Consider the following 23,455-nt stretch of genomic DNA (forward strand, 5'->3'; position numbering starts at 1 on the left):
TATGTGGAAGTACGGGGTTGGGTCTCAAGGACACTGGGGAGTCAACGCATGTGACGCATGTGCACAGTGGTGAGTGTTTACACTGAGCGTGTGAGCCACCCCCTAGACATCACCCCAACTTCGCAGTGGGCACATGTATCTGTCAAGGTGGGACCCACGCCCAGCTCATGGGCATGACCCTGGCTGGGGAAGCGACCTGATTTGTCAAGCATCCCTAAATAGGACCCCAAAAGTGCAACAACTGAAAGGCACTGGCTTGCATTTCTGCTTCTTCCACCACTAAGACCCTACTACTGGCTCAACAGTATATCAGGCTTGTAAACCACGGGTAGGACCCTGGTGCAGGATATCTCCTGAGTGGCCCTGAACCAGCAGCTAACCTTCACAGACCATGCCCATTGAAAGAGGATTTCAATTTCGATCTCGGTCCACACTTCCTCATTGATTATGTTCTTTCCAGTTCATCTCTTAACTCAGGCAAAAGATCCTGCAGGCAAAGCATCCTATGATGAGAACTAAGGCTGCCTCCTCAACTAGTGAAGATTGCTCTGAATCTAGCAAGACCCCACGTGACTGACCCCAGGACAATGCTTCGCCTAACCTTTACTGCCCACTTGCAGGCACCCACTGACCTTTGTCCCACACTTTCCTTCTATAAACCTACAAGTATTTTTAGCACTTTGGAGTCAGTCTTTGAGACGCTAGCCCGCTGTCTTCCTGGTGGTGGCCTCACTGAAATAAACCCCTTTCTTGTCTTACCACCTTTGGTCTCTCTGCCTTTGGATTTTATCAGTGGTGAGTGGCTGAACCTGGTCTGCTCAGGAACCCCTGCGCCCAGGGTTATACCATCCAAGAGAAGGGCTAAGAATCCTGTTTTCCTTATGCTGGGCAAGGCTGCCCCACTGATCCCCATGTGTACCCCAATGTGGATTAGCTTGAGTGTTACCCCAGGCAGGTCCTACCCTGGACCTTGGGAGAGTCCAGCCCCAGGTCCTGTCTGTGGGGGTGGCTAAAGGCCCTGGGCCTGTTCTCCTGGGAGGGTGTGGGGTGTGGGGTGTAGGATTTCATCAGCTTCACAGACCTCCCCCCTCAGGCCAATCTTTGTATGGTGGGTGTGTTCTCCCGCTTTCTGGGTGGTATCTGCTGGGGGGGAGCAGGTACAAGGTGGTCAGAGAAGCATTTTTACTTTTAGACTTGGTCTCAAGGTACAGGGTGGGAAAACAGGCAGCCGTGTAAACCTGGGGAACTAAGACCTGAGAATCTGGCAAAACAGAGAGGGGGGTCTGAAGCCCCCCTAACCTAAGTGAGGCCTTGCTCATGTGAAAGATGGGCTTGTGGCTCCCCACTATCCCATTAAGATAAAATTACACAGGAGTGAGTCACCCTCCCTTTCCTTCAACCCTGCAGCTCAGTGTTTCAGCAGGAAAGGATTTGATTTCCTGCCCTCAGGGGAGGGAGGGAGGTGGGCCTTGGTGGAGAGCGGCCTACTCTCTTGGCTACCTAGAACCCCCAGCCACTCCTGCTGGAGTCTTTACCAGTGGGTTTGAGGGTCAGAGCAGCCAGTGCCCACCCCCAGGGGAGGAGCCCGCTCAGCTGGGTCTGGTAAGATGCCTGTAGGGCACATGGCTATCAGGGCCTCCCCAGAGTGGGGCACAGAATTGCACAGGTGAGGCAACAGACTACAAGCCATGGAGGAACTGAGGCCCCTGATGCAAGAACAAGTCTAGTTGGACTTCCTTTGGGGATAAGATGGGGTATAACAGATACTCCAACACAGAGAGGGGCAGGAAAGCCCTGTGAAGGTCCCCTCGCCAAGTCCAGGGTATGTGCCCCCAACCCCTGGAGCCAGGCCATTTCAGTATCCCAGAAGGTGAACTGGGGAAAGAACTTGGAGCATCAGGAGGAGGTGTGGGAGGGGGTCCAGGGGCAGGTGTACGAGGGTGTGTCAGAGGTGGGGAGACAGAGGAGGGTGGCAGCCTCACCTGGACCTGGCCCTTCCCCATGATCCTGTCTGTGCTTTCGCCATCTTCCTTGGTGATCTTCGTTTTGTTGTAACATTTTTCATAGCACAGTATCCTCAAGGTCTGGGAGCCTTCTAGCTCGATCTCAAATTCCTGAAGCCCCAAGAAAAAAGGAAAGCCCCTCATTAGTAGACAGGTCCAACAGCTTCCTTGCTGCCCCAGAAAGAACGTGGAGACCCTCTCCACTTTTGTTCCGTGACGAAGATCCTCAGAAGCTACTTTCCTGTGAGCATCCCATTGTGGACAGTGGATGCTTCTGGAAGCTCTGAATGCTCTCACATGTAATCCAAACTCCCTAAATCAGTATGTCAAAGTGCAGTCCCCATGCCACCTGCATCAGAAGCTCAGGGGTGCTGCTTACAAATACAGATATTATATGGACTTTAGGTGATAATGATGTAGCTATAGGATCACTGATTGGTGGGGGAGGCTGTGCATGTTCGGGGACAGTGAGTATATGGGAAATCTCTGTCCTTTCTGCTCTGGACCTAGAGCTCCGAACCTAAAGCTGCTCTAAACAATAAGCCTATTGGAAAAGAAAAAAAAAAAAAAAATCAACCCAGTGAGGTGATATAGAAGAGGAAAGAGCTGCTCCCGTAGGCTTTCGAGTTGTTTGCTGTGGGATGTGTGGTGTTCGCTTTCTCCTCCATCACCCCAGGATATCTTCAGTAAATTCTGCATTTCACACCAGTGCTTTTGCAGACACAGGTTCATGGTAGGGAAATGGAAAGAGGGTGATGAAAAAAAAGGAGGGATTTCTGAGCCTGCATGGGGCTGGGAAGGGCACAGGTGAAAGAACATGGAACACTCCTGGATGATCCAGAGGCACACCCAGGCCGGCTACCAGGTGATCTGCTGGTCTGAGAGCCTCCGTGCCTTGGTTCCTTGAGCCTCCACTGCTGGCTTGCACCCAGACCCTTTGCACTGTGTCCAGAACCCCTCCCTGTCAGTCAGGCCCTCTTGCTCTCTACAAAGCCTTTAATGGCTCCATCTGGTTGTGCTGCTCCCTTGCCACCACAGCCACCACCCTTTCTGCAGTGACACCCAGAACTATAATGACTGGGCAATCCTGTGGACTCCTCAGGCCCCAGTTCTACTGAGGCAGCGAGTCTGATGATCAGAGCAGTGCATGTCAAGAAAGGAGAGCTGGGTGCTGGCCCACGACCCAACTACCACACGACCTAAGGTGGACTAGGCAGCCAGGTGGGCCTGAGCTGCTGCTCTTGTAGAGGAGTGGGTGGTGTGCCCCTACCCATATCCTTAAGCATCAGGCCTTTGAGGGCCACAGCTGCTCTAGAAACCAGAAAATGGCATTCTCACGTATCTGGGGACTTCACCAATATTGGCCACTCTGTAATCATTCCCCTGCTCCCAAAAGCTCAGGGCGAGATGGTAAGTGAGTTAACACAACAGCTCTCCACAGGGAAGGAAAACAGAGCAGCAAACCATACAAACCCAACAGCAGGGACAGGCAAATAGGGTCCCTACCCTAGGCCTTGCTAGCAGAGCCCCCGGCTTCCAGAAACCAAGAGGGCCACAGGGTTCATTCCAACTTCCGAGAAAAAAAACGCTATGGAAACTTACCAAGTAAACACTAAAAAATAACAAAGGCAGCACAAAAAGCCCTTTTAAGTTTCTCCAGCAAAAAAGGCTGTTTCTTTGTGATGCAGGGTTGGATTCTCAGGAACACAGAGATAAAATCTCTTGGACTAGCCTCCGTCTCCTCCCAGGAGATTCCTGGAATGCTGGTGGAATGCTGGCAGCGGGCGCCTGCAGGGGGGAAGCTATCAGGGAGCCCCCGCCCCCCCGGGGCGGGGGGGGGGGGCAGGGGTGGAGGTGGGGGTAGGGGTGGGGGCGGAGGCGGAGGCTGGCTGGGATGGGGGTTATACATTCAGATTCTCCCCACAACAAGATCCTGGCCTGCCTGCCAGGGCCAGCATTAGAGATGTGCCTGGCAGTAGTACCTCACCTCATTCCAGTTGGGCTCAGCTGTGTCTCTGTAAACACGTGTCTTGGCTTTATTCACAAAATAACCAAAGGAGTCCACCTCCAGGGTGCAGTACAGATCTGTGGAAGGGAGACACAGGGATGGTGACCATGCTTTTCCATGTTACCTGCATTATCTGAGAGTAGGGTTTTTTTGTGTAGGGGGCCTAGGGCAGGCTGCCCCAAGATGGGCCACTGTGACATGAGATTATTCTGGACTGAAGACAGTCAGACTCTATGGGCTGTAGAGAAACTTGCCCTTCTCTTAAATATATAGAAGAATCTAGATTGGGGGCGGGGGTCTTTCCCAAAATAAAGGTTACAAGCAGAGATACAAATTTTATCCGAATGGCCCATCTGTATGGCAGGGCAGACATCTGTTCTATTGCTCTGTGATGTGCATTCCTTTCCTCTTTAGTCCTAGACTTCTGCCCCCTTTCTCCTTAGTTCAAAATGACATGTATACCTCATTTTACCTGACTAGCTGTGTAATTTCCATGCCCATGTGGATTCCCTGTGGGTACGCTATTTTTTAAAAAGATTTTATTTACTTATTCACGAGAGACACAGAGAGCAGCAGAGGGAGAAGCAGGCTCTTTGTGAGGAGCCTGATGTGGGACTTGATCCCAGGACCCTGGGATCACTACCCAAACTGAAGGTGGATGCTTGACCACTGAGCCACTCAGGCGTCCCTCGTGTGTATGCTATTAAACGGAATTTTCTCCTGTTAGTTGGTTTCATGTCTATCTGAGTCTTAGTCCAGCTGGAAGGACCCCTGAAGGGGACAGGAATTCTTGTTTCCTGACATTTTCAAAATCAGAAAAAAAGAGTCTTTTCTTTTTAAAATAAAATGATACACCAGAGGCAAGCACAAGACCCGGCACCTCACACAATGATTCTGCCCCACAGTGCCGCCGAACCAGCACCTCTCAGAACATGTATGTGTTCACTTGCTCCCTTGACAAGCCCTGGCTAGAGCCTCTATGTGAGCAGAGCCCTATGGCTGTGACCTGGACAGAGGTGAATGCACCATCACCGCCAGAAGGATGATGTATACACAGGGGGGGGGGGGGGGGGGGGGGGGGGGTCGGGGGAGGTGCCTACTACCACCTGCGTAGTTGGGAGTTCACCAGGTTAGTTGGGGCCAAGGGTGCTGCAGGCCAGGCCAGGGCACTGAAAGCAGCTCTGGGCTGGAGAACTGTGGGATGCAGGGGGAGTAGGGGTAGGGACCAGAGAGGAGGCCATGGCCAGGGGCTGAAGGATGGGGCAGATGGCCAGAGGTGACCAGGAAACTCCACTGATGGAGAATGTCATCTTACTGATGTGGCCAGTAGACCAGACAGTGCTTTTTAACCCTGCCATGGGGCAGAGGGTGGTACTTCTCATAGGGACACAAACGAGAAGAAACCTAGCCCAAGTGCTAGGTTTACTCTGGGGATGTGGAGTTCAGACCATGGGATGTTGAGGACACAGATGGAAAGGTAACAGAGCGGAGCCAGGAGAGCCAAGTGGGGATGGAGAGGCAGTGCCAGGCATCATCTGTGCTGTTGATGGAAAGGTCTCTGGGTGTGGGAAGGAGGGAGTATAGGCAGTGAGGGAAGAAGGCCCATATGGAACCCTCAAAACTCTAGCATTTATGTGAGGGGGACGTGGACAGGTGTGCCCAGGGGAACAATTATTTCTAGGTGACGATTTTATGGAGGTATAATATGCATACTGTACAATCTATCTGTCATACCTTTGAGGATGTAAACTTAAATACTTGTTTGAACAGCACGGCCACTGTTTCAGGACACTGCCCTCTTCCGAGAAAGACCCCTTGGGTTCAACTGTGGTCAATCTTCTCCCAACCTGAGCCCAAGGAACCCCCGGCCAGGCTGTCTCCAAATTTTGCCTTTTCTAGAAATTTTAGACGCGTGGAATGTACAACATATAGTCTTTTCAATCGGGTGCCTTTTGTTAGGAATCATTCTTTTTAGATTGATCCCTGTGAATGAATGCCTGTATCAGGACTCTGTACCTCTCTAACGCTGAGTGGCCCTCTGTCCTGTGGATGAACATGGGGTGTTTATCATGCACATCCAAGTCTTTATGTGAACATGCTCTCATCTCTCTAGAGTGAATACTTAAAAGCAGGACTGCTGGGTCACATGGTAAGGGCGTGTTTAGCTTTTTAAGAAACTGAAACTGGGTGCCTGGGTAGCTCAGTTGTTGAGCACCTGCCTTTGGCTCGGATCGTGATCCCAGGGTCCTAGGATCGAGTCCCATATCGGGTTCCATGCATGGAACCCGCTTCTCCCTCTGCCTGTGTCTCTGTCTCTCTCCCTGTGTCTCTCATAAATAAATAAATAAAATCTTAAAAAAAAAAAAAAAAGAAAAAAAGAAACTGTGTAACTATCTTCCAGGGTGGCCGAACCATTTCACATCCCCACCGGCAGAGCATCTGAGGGTTCCAACTGCTCCACATCCCCACTGACATTTGTCACTGTGCACCTTTTTGTATATGTGCTGCCAAAGCAAGCACCACTGTGCAGCTTTTTGATTATCACTATCCTGGGGGGTGTGAAGTGGGATCTCACTGTGGTTTTAATTTACATTTCTCTACAACCACAAGCATCTTTTCATGTGCTAATTAGCTACTTGTATTTCTTTGGTAAAGTGTCTATTCAAATCTTTTGCTCATTTTTAAAAACTGGGTTGTCTCCTTCACACTGAGTTTCTAAAAGTTCTCTAAATGCACTGAATACAAGTCCCATATTGCATATATAGATATGGTTAGTAAATATTGTCTTCTAGGCTGGCTTGTTGGCAATGTCTTGTTCAGTTTTGCAGCATCGGTGGGAAAGGTCAGCAGCACACTGACCTGTGTCCTCCTACAAGGGGCCCCAAGGGCTTGCGTGGAGGTGGCCTGCTGGGGGATGGAGCATGTGCTGCCCTGGACTGCAATGCAACCAGCCCCCACTGCTCTGAGACCTTGGGCAGCTGAGAGGCGCTCCCTGCCTCAGAGGAGTGGGAGGAAAACGGTATCCATTTAGCTGTCAGCAGCCAGATCTACTCTGCTGGCTGGGTCAAGGCGCTGCTACCCACAGCCTGGAGCTTGGAACCCAGACTGTATTTTCCTGTCTGAAGTGGACTCCAGTGCCTGCAATTACAAGACCCGCCTGCAGGGGGCAACTCAGCGACTCACACATCTGGTCCAGAGACCAGATACACCCAACAGTCTGCGCTGGGTGTCAACTTGCACAGGACCTCACAGCGTTAAGGGTTGAAGGCATCTGATGATAATTTGAGCCATGACCCTGGCTCCTTGCAGCTTCCAGCTCAGGGCCCAGCCACCTTCTTCCTCAAACCAGCCACTTACTTGAACTCTGCTTAAAGCCGGTGGCGGAGTGGACGATGACATTCAAGAACCCGTACAGCCCTGGAGATTCATCATCTGTGCAAGAGAGCAAAGAGGTGAGCATCTGTGCTCCTGAGAGAGGGAGGCATGTGATGCACTCTGCTTCAAACATCAATCTGCAGGGGAGCACCACGTGACTGCCATTTGCTCAGCACGGGGCTGGGTGATGTCACGAACCAGAAACCTATCCACTGTCTCAGGGACCCTGGGATCTGAGCTGGGTTCACAACATGGGCAGACCAATGACTGAGCTGAAACATAATAAGGTTCCCAGGACAGAAAAGGGGAGGGGTGGCATGTGATATGGATGTTGTGCGTGTGTGTGCATGTGCACAAGCATATATACCTGTGAGTGGAAATGAGTGTACACAATGTGTGCATGAATGAACGCAAAATGCACCATTACCAAAGGTGTGGGTGGGAGGCAGCTGGCTAAGGGCACAGGGAAGTGGGACCAGACCAGAGCCCAGAGGGTCTGAGATGTGTCATGTGACCAGCACAAAGCTATGGGTCTCCTCAACCACCCAGTAGCTGGGGACAGACCAGCCCTGACCGATCCCATCCACTCCTGGGAAGGCCAAGAGGCCCTAAGCAGCACACACATTCCTTCGAGGCCCCAAACACAGTGCTGACATCAGAAAGGGACAGCAGCCCTTGGGAGGACAACCCACCTTCTTTGTTGATGGTCAGTGGAATGCTGTGGACTGTCTGAAGTTTGACACACGAATTGGTCAGCATCTGCAGCTCCACAGATGTTAGGGAGAAGCTTTTGAAACCTGAGAGGGCAGAACCCAGGTGTATCAACCAGTCTGCACGGCTCCTCGGACCCCTGGGGACACTCGGAGGGTATCCTCTGATGGCCCTGCCCAGGACCTTCCCCGCACGCTAGTGATGAGTGGTGGTGGCCAGGAGGTGGCGACCTGCTCCCAAGGGAGGAGCTGGAAAGTGGCCAAGCAAGGCGTGGCCTTGGCCAAGGCTGGGCTGAGGGGGCAGGACACATTAGCGTAAGGCTTGCAAATCCAAGAGCTGGCATGCTACCTGAGAACAGGGCAACTGTGAGAGGGTGACCTGGAGCATTTTCCCGTGGGGCATCCCCACACAGAGACCCGCCATAGCCTTGCCCTGCACTTTGCTAAGGAGGGCACTCGTCTCTCCACCAGGCAAGGAAAAGGGGCTTACTTTCATTACAGCACTGAGCAGGGAATAGACGCTGCCATGCTGCAAATGGTTGGGGTCTGAACCCCGGGACATGAGCATGGGCGAGTGGCAGGCATCAGCCATCAGCGCTGCCAGGAAGACCCTGTGCCCCAAGATGCAGGGGGGAAATGGCTCAGCACAGGAAGGATGATAAGCCTGGGGGGACAGGAGCTCAGGACAGGGTGGACGTGTGAGGCGCTCCCAGCCGAGCTGGGACACAGTGCTCCCCGCCTGGCTCTCTCTGCAGGCACTCTCAGAACAGTGGCACACACAGCGCACCTCGGAACCTCTGAGCCAGGACGGCTCAGGAATCTAGAACCATACAGCTGGTGCGCAGAGGAGGGACCCAAGCAGCTGTACCCCAGGACTTTCAGCAGAGCCTGCCTGCCCACCTGTCTGAAGACTGTCAGACAGGACCAGGGGCAGCTCTGAGCTCAGGAGAAGGAGACAACTGCTAAGAGAGGGAAGCACCCAGGGACTGGATCATTCCAGAGAAGAGGGAGCAGGTGCTGGCTCCTTGGGCAGGGAGTGGGGCCAGCACCGTGTGGCTGCCCAAACAGGTCCAGCCAAGGGCCCCTTTGGCATCAGCACCTGTTAGGGGGTGGGGAAAGCCTGGGTGGGGCAGACAAGGGCACAGGGGACTACGGGGGGGTAGGTCAGTGTCACGATAGGGAGTTTCAGGAGGCAGGTGGGGAATTTAGGGAAGGCATTGCAAGAGAGGGAGAGTTCACAGGAAGGTCAGAAAGCAGGTGGGAGTGATGCACAAGGAATGTGAGGGAGGGCCTAGGAAAGGGGCACAGAGGGCAGGGCCCCAGGAAGAGCTCCTGTCCAATACATTTTCTGAATCAGAGTTCCACATAGCATCTCAGTCAGATAAGAGCACTGCCGCCCAGCCCCTTGGGAAGAAAGAAAAGGCTTGAAACCCCAGGAGAAGATGAATATCCAGCCCTGAGGTTCCAGGTCTCTCATGCAGATGCCACTTACACTTCTTCTGCTGCTCTCGGATGTTCTCCCTCCACTCAGCACGCTCATAGTCAGATGAGATGAGGAATGTGTAACTCTGGGGGGCGAGAAGGAGAATACACTCTGGTTGCCTCCACTCTGGCTCAGGCACCGCTCCCTGTCACTGTCCACGTGGAGTCCTGCAGTACACCCCTCCAGGGCACATGTACCTTGGTGCCAGGGGCCAGCAGGAGCCTGGTGGTTGAGTGTGCTCACAGCTTGGCTTGTGCTTCTGGCACTCTCTACCCTTCCCACCAGCTGGGCTCTGGGCCACAGATCCCGTGCCCTGTGCAGCTCCGCCTCTGGCACTAGCCCCCTGCCTGGACTGCCTAGGCCAGGGCAGGACACGTTGTGGCTTAGAGACACAGAGAAGGTTAGCAGGTGGGATCTGCAGAGGTGAGGGCCGATGCCACCCAGGTCACCTTGCGTCCAACACACAAGCCCTGAGCTGTGTCTCAGAGACAAGGCTCCCACAGAACCCAACAGCTGCCCCTCTAGGCTGCACAATGACAGCTGTGTGATGCCCACAGAGGGAGAGGCCTGGGCTCCAGACGGCATCAGGAACCAGATCAGGAGAGAAGCTACCTGTCAGGCCCACAAGGTCCCTGGACAGAATCCCTGTACCGAGGGCTGGGTCTGCACAAACGTGCGAAACCCCCCTCCCTATTCAGACTTGTTGGAGACCCTGCTATCTCCCAGTCAATTTGGGGGCTTCAGCCCGAAGCCCAGGTTAGAGGAATACATGGGCCTAGGTGTGCTGCACCAAACCAGCCCCTCTTGGCACGTGAATGCACCCCAGAGGAAAAGGGCTGCTGTTGTCGAGGCTGCACAGGAGCCAGGGGGCACAGGCAGCAGGACCGCGGCGGGCGCTCACCTTGCCATTGCGGCTGTGTACTCTGAAGGCCATGCTGGGGGACATGAGCAGGAGCAGCGACTCCTGCTCCGACAGCTTTTTCTTCAGCCGCTCGATGGCCTTGCTGCCCTTGTTTGCCCTCTGTTGGGAGAGGCCACACGGTCATGTTCTCATTCTGGGGGCCCAGGGTTACCCCCTCCTGCCTGTCTCATCCCCACTGCTCCCAGAGCCTTCCTTAGCCTGCATGGTTTGTAGTGCAGAGGCCAGCAGGTGCGGGAGGGCAAAAGCCCGTCCTGCTAAGCCCATCTCAGCTGGGCAGCCCAGAGCCGAAGCCCTATCTCCTGGGGACCGACTTTGCCTGTGGCCACGGCATGGTGCCTGCTCTGGCTGGGCACTGTTCCTCAAGTCTTGTAAATATTTCCAGAAACAACCAGGCAGCTGCCCAGGGCAGTCCAGAACACCTAGAGGGGCTGATCCCCCTATTTGGGACTCTCTGCCCATCAATGTAGCCAGGCACCTCCTGCATCCCATGTGCTGGATGGCTGGCTCCAGGCCTGACAGCAGGCTCGTAGGGCTCCCAGCTGGTCCCAGAGGCCAGAAGTGGGTCAGGTACCCAGATACTCATATGCGATGGGTTGATGCCACGCAGGCTGCAGAGCCTAGCCTTGCTCCTTCCCAATTGGTCTCACCTTCTCTCTCTGGATATCATTCTTGATCTGGGATATCTTGATCTTCATGGCATCCAGCTCCTCGTCCAGCACCAGGGGGATGTTGGGAGCCGCCTCCGACTCATCCACCGTCTGGAAGCTGAGATCCGTGAGGGGGATGTACCACTTGCAGTCATACTGCTGGGTTTTGCTGGGTAAGGAAACAGCACATTAACACACTGACTGTTTTCCTTTGCTAAACATCACCATTCTCAGGAGCTGGAAAAGCCTAAGTTTGAGGCTTGCAGTTTACATGACCTTAAAACCTAGCTTGTGGTCCATGAGACAGGCTGGCATAAGGCCATCGGCAGACACTGGTGACCCAGCCCTCAGCCCTGATAGCCCCTAGAAATGCACACTCTGCATGCGTGACTTAGGCCTGATCCACCATATCCTGGGTTGATGATAGTGGCTCACAGGTTCCCTGACATGGGAGCACAGCAGGGGCCTCACGGACAGGACTGCAGATACCCCCAAAGCTGTAGAGTTTGAGAGGCTACAGATCTACCAGGTAATCCACTGCCTCAGAAGGGGAAACTGAGGCTCTCTTCCGAGGTGGCTGTTTAAACCTGCTCAGTATGGTAATGGCAGAAAAGGGGAAAGAACCCAGTTCTAATTTTTCCCAACATGACTTCTTTCTTCCATTCCAACTGGTACAACGAGTGGTCTGATCTCCAAGAGGAGGAGGAGGAGGAGGAGGAGAGTGTGTGTGTGCATGTGTGCGCGCGTGCGTGTGTGTGTTGGGGGAGGTGGGTTGCAGCCTAGGCTGAGAATAATCTAGTAGCTCTTACCAGGTCTGGGGAGACCAAGTACAGGAATGGTTTAGTGATGCCACCCCCTGTTCGCTCACTTGCCAGCCTTCACCAGACCCTGCAGCTCTCTGAACTTTCACTTTCTCTTCCTGGGTCATGACGTGACAGTCTCCCAATAGTACCCCATCAGGTGGGTTCCCCTTCCACTCTCTAGGAGGTGACAGGGCAGTCACTGATCCTGACCTAGACCATCCCCAGGTTGTTAACCCTAGGAGTTTAACCCTGTCCTTTAACCCTGAGCCTGGCATCATAGCCAGCTGGAAACAACGTAACTCAAAGTGATCTGGCCACACAGTTATCGAATTTTTCAGCCTCACTGCCCAAGGAAAAAAAAAAAAGTTAGATTTCTTTCTCTATGAAACCAGCCCTGTTCCCCTCCACTGGCCCCAAGATCCTCCCCACACAGTGGGATGGGTGCCCTGTGGTCACTCACCCTCCACTCTGCTTCTTGAGCTTGGTACAGAGGAGCAGGTCAGTGAACAGGAAGACATGGCGCAGCTTGCGGGCCCCCTCCACCAGCTCCACCATGAAACTGTCCTTCAGCAGCTGCCGGTGCTGTGGGGTGGAGCGAGGGCTCAAGTTGGGGTAGCAGGCCAGCGGGGGTGGGGTGGGGTGGGCAGGCCTTCACTGCCTTAGCCTCCCCCTGTCTCAGCAAACACACACACTACACTTTCCTCTGTTCAGCAAAGTTTCTTGGGTGGTTGGCTTGTGGAGGAGGATGAGTGGACAGGGTACCAACCACTGGCTTGGAGGCTGGGGAGGAGGATGCTACAGCTACGTCAATGGTCTGCCAGGAAAACGATGGCAGGAAACTCCTGTGAGCAGGGCAGTCCCTGCCTCCGTGGGGTGGGGCAGCAACTGGAGACCCAAAATGGGTAAGAGGCCAGCCATGTGAGGGACATTTTCACAGAAGGACCATCACAATACAGGCCCACAGCAAGAAGAGCTGGGAGCCCCAGGCATAGACAGGGCAGCCTGGTGAGCAGGGAGGAGGCAGGCCCAGAGAATTCCAAGAAGGGGATGCCCAGCAGGCATGGAACAAGCTGGGCTTAGTTCTGACAGCAGCAGGAGGTCGGGTGGGGGGCCCACAGCTGGAACCTCATGCTCTGGGCTTCCTCAGGTCGGTGCCCACTGATGGGCAGCAGCTCACAGAGGATACCTGGATACCTGTAGCCTAGGTCTGAGGTGACCTGCCAAGGACCCTGTGGATCTAGACTGAACAGGGGGATGGGAGGCACTAGTCTGCCAGCAAGCCATGTGCCCCCGCACCTAGGTGCTTCATCTAAAAGACCAGAACACTCCCACTGGCTCACCCAGCTCCAGGGACTGCTGAATGGCACACTAAGGTAAGTCAGTAATTCATCTGAAAAAGAGCGCCTGGCACCTCATGAAGGTCAATGCTGTGGCATGGCAAGGACACAGACAAGATGAGAGGCTGACGTGGCGAACGTTCCCTTTCCCCGTGCACACTCCAGGTGTGCTGTGGGAGCACATGGCCTCATCACCGGATGTAATCCCCACAACATGCTGTAGGCAGGTCCTTATGCCCATTTCACAGATGAGAAATGGGAGTCTCAGAGAGGTTTTCCACCAATCCCAGGCAGCAGAGTGAGTGAGCAAGCAAAGATACTCAGCAGTCTCTGTCGGTAGGAACTCACAAGCCCATGGAAGAGAGACCAGATGCTTAGCGGGAACCTAGCCACCCTGGCTTCAGGGAAGGCCCTCCGAAAGGGTGATACCCCACTCCTCACTGTGATGGCCAGAGAAGGGCCTGGAGGATCAGGTACATGTACTGGAGTGGGTACAGACCCACAGCATCTCCCCAGCTTGAGGTATCTCCATCCCCCCATTTGCTTGGTAGGCCCACACGCCTGGCTCTGCTGCCACCTACAGTTTTAGAGTCCTCTCACGGAGCCTCTGCCTCCGTGAACTCTCCGATATTCTCTGCAAGAGCTGGAGCCAGGAGATCTACCCCAAAAGCAACAGTATCCTGGGCTGAGTCCCAACATTCCCAGGTGCAAAGGCCACATGTCACTGTCACATTCAGCTCAGCTCACAAAGGCCAGCTGGCCCCTGGCTCCAGAGAGCAAATGATTTAAATGAGAGAGTGTAAGTGGAAGGGTTGGAAGGCTGCCTGCATGCTGAGCCCATGACTCATCGTCACTCACCCTCTCCCCACCTGCCATGGGCAGACAGCCCACCTGGCATTCGCACCCATGGAAGCAAGAAAGTGTGTGCACCTGGAGCAACGTCCACACAGAACTGGAGACCCTGGAGCAAAATCTAGGGCAAGCCTGACTGCTGGGTCCTCATCAGGGAGCAGGTCTGCGAAGGCTCCTGGGACCCTGAAGTCCCAGGGGAATGAAGAGATGCCTCTTCAGCAGGGACACAGCAGAGGGTCCTCCAGCCCAGCGGCAGAAGGGACCTTCTGTGAGGGGACATAGATCCTGCCTCCATACAAAGGGGCTGAGCTTCTGGCTACCACCAGCAGAGGGCCCCCTCCATCCAGCTCAGCAGTGGACTCATCCCCTCTGCCAGCAGGTCAGAAGCACCCAGAGTCCCAGAAGCACCCTCCACCCCTCAGCCAGCTCACTCTCTCTCCCTGCAAGGTCCTGTTGCTCACACATTCTGCTGAAGTGGCACATTCATCCTTCACAAGACCACTGAGTGTTAACCTGGTGCTTGTGGCAGCCCACACACCTGCCCTGCTGTGTCGAGAGGACACATGTCTGATTGTGGGGAGCACATACGCCCCCCCTGGGGCTCAGACTGCAGCCATGGGAGGCTCTGATAGGCAGACTCTGTTTTGGTGCTGTGACAATGAACTCTCTCCCAGTAAATTCTTGCCTGTGCAAATCCTCTTCTAAGAGAAGCCTCAAAGCCAAGGGGGCCCCAACACTTTCTGGCCAGTGGACTGCCTGCAAAGTATCCCAGTCTAGCCCTACTCTGTGCCACACTCTATCTCGAGGGCTGTCCAGGGCACATGGGTCATGCATGTCACCGCTAACCCTCACAGTTGCCGTCCCTCCCAAGGACACAGTGAGCCTTGCTTCTGAACTCCAGCCCACCCTGGGGCCTTCCAGAGTGCCCAAACAGAAAATAGCCAGCAAATGGGCAGACCGCAGGAAAATAGGCTCTCAACTATGACACCGGCAAATCCACAAAGGGAGCCTGGACCCTGGCAGAGGGGCCAGAGTCAGGGGAGCAACAGACCAGCAGGTGAGGGGAGAGGAAGGGAGAAGGGGTCCAGGCATCACATGGTCTCTGTCCACATTTCCCCAGGCCCAGGGGTGGTCCTGAGGCACAGACTCTTAAGGCTGGTGGTCCCACCCTGACGCATAGTTTAGGGTCCTGACCCGTGGGCAGATGCCTCCTGTTGGCTCTGGAGGTCAGCTGGCCTGGCCCTGGGCCTGCTCTGAGCCCAGCCTGAAGCCCCAGGCTGAGGAGGGATCCTTGCTGCTGAGGCCACATGAAGAAACAGCAACAAATCCCTATCTGCACAGACACCACTTCAGGAAAGAGAGAGGCAAAGGATAGATGATTGGGGAGGAGGACAGAAATGAAAGGAAGGATGGAGATGCTGCAGGCCCAACAGCGAGTTTGTGAGGGGCTGCTCTGCCCTTTCATTGAGGTATTCGAGGGGCTGCTGGGCCCTGTGGCCATCACTTGAGCCTCCTCTCAGAACCCCGGCTTCTGCAGGGACACCCTGCCAGCCCACACAGGACCAGGGTAGAGCTGGGAGGCCCATGCCTGCCCAGGAGATGTCCCTCTTGTAAATGTTCACCACCCTGGTCTCCAGCACCAACTTCTGGTGAGGCCCACCTGTCAGGTCCTCCAGGGGACACAGGGAGGGCTGCACTGGGTCACAGCCTCAACCCCATAGCACTGTGGGTCATGGTCTAAAGATGGCGTGAAGTCCCTTTGCCTCAGCATTTCATGCAGAACCAACACCCCTGGGTAGAGCTGTAAGAGAGACCCGGAACCTGATGGACCCAGGATAGGGTAGCACCATACTTCTTGGGGTCTATGAGACAGTGACTCAGAAGAACCAGACTGTTGAGGCCACAGGAGTGTGTTAATATGGAAGAGCATCCATGTGTTTCTGTGTCTCTTTATGTGTGTGTTCCTGTTAGTGTATGGGTCCCGATCTGTGTGTGTGTGTCCCCCATGTATACATATCTCTGTGTCTCTGTGTCCTCATGTGTGGATTATGCTCCTGTGTTTCTGTATGCTGTGCTTGGTTTCCGTGTCCCTGTGTGTCTTCATGTCCTGTGTGTCTACTGGTATATGTCCCCATGTCCCTCTGCACGTATGCATGTGCATGTCCCTGTGTATATTACAGTGTGCCCCCTCGTGTGTGTTGTGCGGTGGAGCAGTGATGGTGGTGGGGAAGGCACTCCTTTGGGGAGTTCCACTACCCTGACATCTCAGGTGGGGAACATCTGCTTAGAAGGGACAACAGCTGTCTCCTTGAAAAGCTGACAACGTGCCCCTGCCAGGGAGTGAGGTGTCTGGAGCCGCCACACACCTTCCCTGTCTGCAGCCACCCTTCTCTCTTCTCTCTGCGGTGATAATGCTGCCTCAGCCACCTCATTTCTCTGAGCTTCAGGTGCCTTAAAGATAAGATGGGATGCAAACACCTGCCTGGTGGCATTTTTTAGAGGATTAAATGAGCCCACACGGGGCTATTAGCTACCATAAGCAAAGTCCTCTGTGGGTACAGGCCCTGTTGAGAGTTGCCCTGTCATGGGGCCTCTCAGACTTCAAGAATGACTGGGGTTTTTTTCTATCACCTCCATTTCTATAGACAAGGAAACTGAGGCCAGCGAGGTTACATTATGTATCCACGGTCTTCTGAAGAGGGGCGCCTTCTTCCCCAGGGCTCTTCCCCGAGGCTGGCCAGCCTCCCCCAGCTGTCACTGCCTCCAGACAGAGCCCATCCAGGGAAGACCCGATTGGAAGAAATGCACAGTTATGAATGGATGCTTGTGTCCACCCCAGAATTCATATGTTGAAGCCTTAACCCCTAATGTGACAATATCCAGAGGCAGGGCCTTTGGGGGGTGATTCCATGAAAGTGGGACCCCATGATGGGACTGGTGCCCTTCGAAGAAGAGGAAGACAGAGATCTCTCCACATGCAAGCTGTGTTGAAAAGCCATGGGGGTACGCGGTGAGAAGGTGGCCATCTGCAAGGCAGGAAACAGGCTCTTACCAGATCCTGAGCATGTTGGCCCCCTGACTTTGGGACTCCTGGCCTCCAGAACCGGAAGCAATGAAAGCCTGTTGTTTAAGCCCCTAGCCGACCGCACTTTGTGACAGCAGGTGGACAGACTGAGACACACACACAAAGAAGCCAGAGACCACAGTTCCATGGAGGGGGTGCTGGGGCGTTTCCTCAGGTACAGGGACTGGAGTTCAGTGATAGACCAGCAGGGCCTGGCCAGTTGAGACCAAGAATGGTTGCCAGGGAGGGCCCTGGTAGGGGTGGAGAGAAGAAGAGGGAAGATGGCCAAAGCATGGTCCAATGAGGCACCAGGTGCTGGCTGAGGGTGTCCTGCTTGGCTCCAAGCATGGGCAAATTCAGCAGTTCTGGCCTTGGAGGAGGCTGGCAACCCGAGCCCCCAATGCATGGTCAGAAACGGGATAGCTGGCTGCGTGCAAGTGGCCCGGCGGACACTGCCTATCAGAGCAGCCCTGGCTGTGGGGTAACTCAGTGGGATCTGGAGGTTCAGCAGGTGAAACAAGTGTCCCCAAAATGACATACCCGCAGCCAAGTGTGCACCGAGGGTCCTGCCTGACCCTCCTGCCCTCACACCTGTTCTAGGGCTCTCAGCACCTGGCTAGTTGGCCTCCCCGCAGAACACACCTGCACTCCCTGGTCCCTGAAACAGCCTCTTGTTTCCCATGCCCTGGAGAGATGTTGTAAGACAACCAATCTGGGGGGATGAAGTCAGAGCATGATGTGGCCCCAAAGGGGCAGGAACCTGCTGGGTGGAGGGAAGGGTGAGCCTGGGAAGCACACTGCTCATTCATAGCAGTAATGTTCACTGAGCACTTGCTGGGCGCTGGGCCCTGTGCAGAGAGGGCTTCATAGAACATCTCTTACTCTGTAGAGCTGTCCTTGGAGGTAGGTTCCAGCTCCACCACTTCTTGGAGAAGAAAAGGCTCACAGAGTTAAGTAACATGCTCAAGTTCCTGGAGAATCAGAACCTAGGCCCAGACAGGTTGAGAACTCACACTCCATCTGCAAATGTTTACAAAGGGTTGAGAAAAGGCCTAGACGTGGAGTACTGGCCACTTATGGGGCCCCCATGTGGTGGACATTCTTTGAAACTGTGGACAGCATGTGGCCTAAGCTCACTCCTATCCTTGCTCACAGGTGACCAAGCTGGTGCTTAGAGATGGGTGGCATTGCTGAGGTCACACACTGTGTCAGGTGGCACTGGGAAGCCCAACCCCTCTTCTGTCTTCACCCCCACCCCCTTTCCACAGCATCCCTTGTAAACTGCCACAGGGTCTGAAGTTTCCAATTCTTTAATCCAAAGCAAGAGCCCTCCCTTCTCTTCTGCTTGAACCTCACCACCTCTAGGCTTCAGCCTGCACTGGTGACATGTCCCCAGTGGCTCCTATTTGGCCTGCCCACCTGCCTTCTGCTAGGGGCACCTGAAGCCTGGGTAGAGAATGGCTCCACAGAAAGGCTGGCTCTTGGGAAACAAAACACCCACACAGGATCATCCCACTTGCCTCCCAGCCGAGCTGGGGATGCCAGGCAGCACATGGTGTGGTGCTAAGAACAGACAGACAGGCAGCCACATGGGGAAATCAGCCAGCAGTGTAAAATTAATTCAGCTCAATGAAGGAGCAGCACCCATTAGCCCACAGGACCCAGGTCTGGGAACAGACTATGCCAGCAGGACTTCTTGGTCCTGACCAGTTCCTGGGAGGCTGAGAAGGGTGTCTTCCTGGGAAGGACCTGCCACTCACGGCCCCTGGGGTGCTAGGGCCAGGATACAGGCTGGTGAGAGCCTCTGCCGGCCACAGTTCTGAGTCAGGGAGGCACCTGTAATGCTGCCCAAAGTCAATCTACCTCAAAGAGGACAGCCCTGGAGCTGTGGGGACTGGGCCTGTTGGCCCCACTCAGGGCTCACACTGGGGCCTCTCCACAGTGCTCCGACTTAACCCAGGCTGAGCAGGTGGAGATGGGCCACCTGGGACTGTGAGGAGATCTCCAAACACCCAGGCCAATAGAGGCACCTTTTCTCTCCCTAGAAAACTGCCACGAGAGCTCGAAACAGGGACACTGCCCACCCCCTTGCCACCACCGCCCCCACCGGCCCCACCACACTCTGAGCAGGAGACTGGTAGCATGCGGAACCAAAGGGGCATGCTTCTCCTTATGACTACCTACTTCCAGGTAGCTCTTTATACAAGGACCGGGGAGGGGTGGACAGTCCTACCGGTTCAAAGGGATGTGGGGGCGTGGGGGAGGGTGCGGTCATAAATCACAACACACAGGTGCCAGGGCACACCTGGCCTCACGTCTTGGGTTAGCTACTTAGGGGCTGTGTGACTGCGTGCAGTCATTCAACCTTTCTAAGCCACAATGTCCTTCCTGGAAGATCCCTATGACCTCACAGAGTCATCAAGAAAACTCAGAAGCCCACTTTCTCTCTCCCTTTGGAAATCTGATATTCAATGTCATATACCAAATTTAGAAATAAAAACATGGGAAAAAAAAATTGGTGCTTCCAAATCTGACCCTCCCCAGCTGCAAATTCTAAAATGCAGCAGCCTGTAGCTCCCACTCCTCCTGGGACCTGCAGATTCTCTTCTGACTGGTGCTCTAGAGGGTGTTTTCCCACCACCTCCACCATGGTGGCCACGTGGATAAATCGTCACCCCCTGCTTTTATACAGCCCCTCGGAGGTCATGAGACCCTTTCTGTCTCACAAAGACCCCAGGGAGGGGCCGCAGATCCCGAGTCACTATCCTCAGATTATGGACACTCAGCAAAGAAATAGGGGTGTCCCAAATCAATACCACTGGTAAGGGGTAGGCAGCACTGAACCAGGTTGGGGGACTGCTCTTCCAGCACCCTACTACACCGGGGACTGTAAACTGGGTTGGGCAGCCTGAGGATACCCCCAGGAAGACGCTTAGGCAGCAATCAGCTCAGAGTTTGAGCACCTGATTGATTAGTGACGTATGTTCCTGGAAGGGTGGGGGAGGGGAGCATGAGCGTGGGCAACTGTCTGTCATCTTGGGCTGGCTCCCACCTCCCTTACCACACATGGGGCGGAGAGAAGGTGTGTGCGACTCGGACTCACAACCTTTCAGAAGGCACTAGTGTCTCTTTCCTCTTGCAGGTGAGGCACCTGAGTGATCCCTCCTACTGAGGCCAATAGTGCCAGAGGCTGGTGGGGGGGGGGCATGATGGGTGCAGATAAAAGCCCTTGTCCTCACGAAGAGCCTGGTCCCCACACACTCCCTGCTTGGTTGCGCTGAGACACTGACTGTGGGTCAGCATGGTAACAGATGCAGGACCAGGGTTGGGCTGCCAGCTCCCAGGTAGCATTTGATTTTCCTCAATTCCCTAGGGTAGCTGCCTCCATCGATCTGAAGAGCAAGATGGTATTTCTCCCCGGGGATCCTGAACAGCCGAGTCTGCCGTCAGCACCGTATGAAAAGCTGGGAGAAAAAGGACTCACGCATTTGCTTCCCAAGAGGACGGCACTCTCATAAGAGAACAGTCGGAAAAGGAGAAAGAGCAGGTGTCCTAGGAGGGAAGAGTGAGCTGGGCACAAACCCACTAGGGATAAGGAGTCTGAGCAGAGGCAAATCCCACATGTGTTGAGGGAGGCCAAAGCTTTGCACTCCTTCAGAGTCCCTCAGCCAGGTGTGGGGCTGAACCAGGGGCAAGGCCCTGTTGTTGCTCCAGCAAAGGAGATCTGAACCCCACCACCCCACGACCCCCAGGTTCCAGACATCCGACAACAGGGTGTGGAGGCCCTGGGAGGTGCTGGGGACCCACTGCTGCCTTCCACGAGCTCAGAGACTGCTTCTGTTTGCCCGCTGGCAGGGCTCTTGCCATAAATCGTGCCCTTTGGGTGGCCAGGCACCCAGCACGGTAGGCTGAGTTCCCACCCTGTTGTAAAAAGGAGGAACAGATCCAGGGCGGAGGAGAAAGCACAGTCCAAGCCCTGTGGTGGGTGAGTTCACAGTGATGCTGGCACTGGGTCTCTATGTCAGCCTGGCTCCAGGTCCAAACAAACCTGGAGGGTGGACTAGAGGGACACCTCACTCTTCCTTGGCCCTTCCGGCCCAGGGTTACCAGGAGAAATCTGACCAAGCCCTTTGCTCATGGTCAAGCCTGATGAGACTCTGGGCACATGGGAGCTTTCTGCTCAGCACTCAGGTACCACTTCCCAAGGAAGATCAGGGAGGACAGATCTGAGAGGGGCCGGCCTGCCAGCCTAGGTGGGAGGAAGAAAGGAAACCCTGATGCTGGGAGGGTGAGCCCTCAGTGCCGAGCACCTGGCATATGAACCGGAAGAAGGAGGAGGAAGTGGCTTTCAGGGGCAGCTATCGTCAGGCTATCGTGTCCTGCCTGGGTCATATAGCTCCTGTCCCTGCACAAGCCCCCCGAGGCAGCAGATCAGCCTACCTCACCTGGGTGTTGCTTCTGATAATGGATGCTCTCACCTGTGCCAGACGCCAGCCTCCTGATTGATGCAGCTTTGCTCTCTCACTAAGTGCTGCCCACTCAGGACAGCACCTGCCTACTGCCTCCCTGGGACCCTCCCAGCAGGGTCAGAGGCAGCAGCGGGCCACCAGGGCGGGCTGGGTCATGCATTCTCAGCCCCTCTGTTCTCTACCATCTTATCAATGATGTGCAGGGAGATAAAAACCAGGGGTGGCTGTCAGGGAAGGTGGGAGGGAGGGAGGAGGAGGAGGGAGGAGAATCCTTGGAGCTGAAGACAAGCAAGCCCACAAACGTCATGTACTTCCATTTTAAATCCTTAAATCTGGTCACACGGGTTTCCCACAATATCCAGAAGTTTGCATTACACCACTTTGCTTTTACCGAAGATCTACGTTAGTACTTGTTTTCAGTAACTAAAATAAATCTGAACACCGTATTTGCTTTTACAAAGGGTAATGGCTTTTCCATTTTACACCATTCAGTTTACAAAAGACTTCATAGGAATAATCTACCTTCAGGTAGCAGGGGAAACCTGGAACTGTTTTTTAATGAGGAAATAATACTCAGGAAGAACTATGTTGTTCCAGGCAGACAAAATGACATTCTCTTTCTCATGGGTATTCTCAGCTGGGGACCCCAAGATGACAAGGCTGTAGGGGAAAGAAGGGGTGCCCTGGACACGACCCACCACACAGGAAAAAGAGGTGGCCAAGTGAGGCGAGCAGCCCTGCAACTCCACCCTGACGCCCCGCACAGAGGATCAGGTCTTACCCTGCCAGGGTCAAGGACCCTAAAAGGTAATACATTTTCTGTGTTAAGCTGAACAGCAGGCAGTCTGTTGAGGACCAAAAAGGGGCTCCGACTTGCCCCTGCCTGGTGGGGCAGGGTGGCAAAACCAGACCATCCCCAGCCTCGCTCACCTCTCCCTTCTTCACGGTCATGGACTGCCGGCGGGGTGTGATTTCTTCATTGATACTGGACAGGAAGTTCTGTGAGATACGGAGGGCATCCTGCAGCAGAGGGTGGTCAGGGTGGCTGGACGGCGTGTGCTTCAGTAAGTCCTGTGTCAGGCGAGAGAGGACTCAGGTCAGAGAGAGCACAGCCCTGGCGCCCACCACTGTGACATTCTGGGCTGGATCACTCCCTGTGGAGGGGGCTGTCCAGTGCACTGTAGGACGTCAGCTCCTCATCCCAGCCTCTAGGCACTAGATGCTGGCACTCCTTTGCAGCTGTGACAAGCAACAGTCTCCAATTTTGCTGCATGTCCCCTAGGGGGCAGAAATGGTCTCATCCAGGATCACTGGTGGGTGCCAGCCAGCAGAAAGCACCTGACCTTCCCTGCTCCTCCTGCTTTAGAGAGGAGATGGAAACGTTGACTCCTTCTCCACTAGGAATGCACACAATGCAATTCGTGCTCAAGGTCAACAGCTCCTTGGTTCAGAGAAACAACTCCCTTCACTCTCAAATCCACCCTGTAGAAAACCTGCAGAGATGAAAAAAGCCTGGAGGAAAGCTCTGGTGCCGGTAGTCCCAGAACCCCCATGACACCCCTGGGCCCCTCTGGCTTTTCCCTGTCAGGATGCTCGGAATGGAGACAGAATAAAGATCTCTAAGACTCCGTCTGATGAGCCACCAGTCAGAGCTTTTTTTTTTTTTTTTTTTTTTATAAATGTCATTTTATTTTTTTAAATTTTATGTATTTATTCATGAGACACACAGAGAGAAAGAGAGACAGGCAGAGAGAGAAGCAGGCTCCATGTAGGAAGCCTGAT

At 54.3% G+C, this 23,455-nt stretch overlaps 1 protein-coding gene across 1 annotated transcript in view; it reads right to left on the reverse strand.

Moving 5' to 3' along the window:
- BCR (BCR activator of RhoGEF and GTPase) overlaps nucleotides 1–23,455 on the reverse strand; it is a 124,287-nt gene that overhangs the window by 18,033 nt on the left and 82,799 nt on the right. Inside the window, exons 9-17 of the mRNA XM_041728634.1 lie at nucleotides 22,604–22,744; nucleotides 12,412–12,533; nucleotides 11,149–11,317; nucleotides 10,481–10,600; nucleotides 9,589–9,664; nucleotides 8,079–8,183; nucleotides 7,369–7,443; nucleotides 3,991–4,088; nucleotides 1,983–2,114 (exon numbers count right to left, since the gene is read on the reverse strand). Of these exons, the coding sequence (XP_041584568.1) occupies nucleotides 1,983–2,114; nucleotides 3,991–4,088; nucleotides 7,369–7,443; nucleotides 8,079–8,183; nucleotides 9,589–9,664; nucleotides 10,481–10,600; nucleotides 11,149–11,317; nucleotides 12,412–12,533; nucleotides 22,604–22,744 (1,038 nt within the window). The remainder of the gene's footprint in view (nucleotides 1–1,982; nucleotides 2,115–3,990; nucleotides 4,089–7,368; nucleotides 7,444–8,078; nucleotides 8,184–9,588; nucleotides 9,665–10,480; nucleotides 10,601–11,148; nucleotides 11,318–12,411; nucleotides 12,534–22,603; nucleotides 22,745–23,455) is intronic.

Source organism: Vulpes lagopus, chromosome 14 (genome assembly GCF_018345385.1).
Source record: "Vulpes lagopus strain Blue_001 chromosome 14, ASM1834538v1, whole genome shotgun sequence".
In the NCBI taxonomy this organism is placed as follows: Eukaryota; Metazoa; Chordata; class Mammalia; order Carnivora; family Canidae; genus Vulpes; species Vulpes lagopus.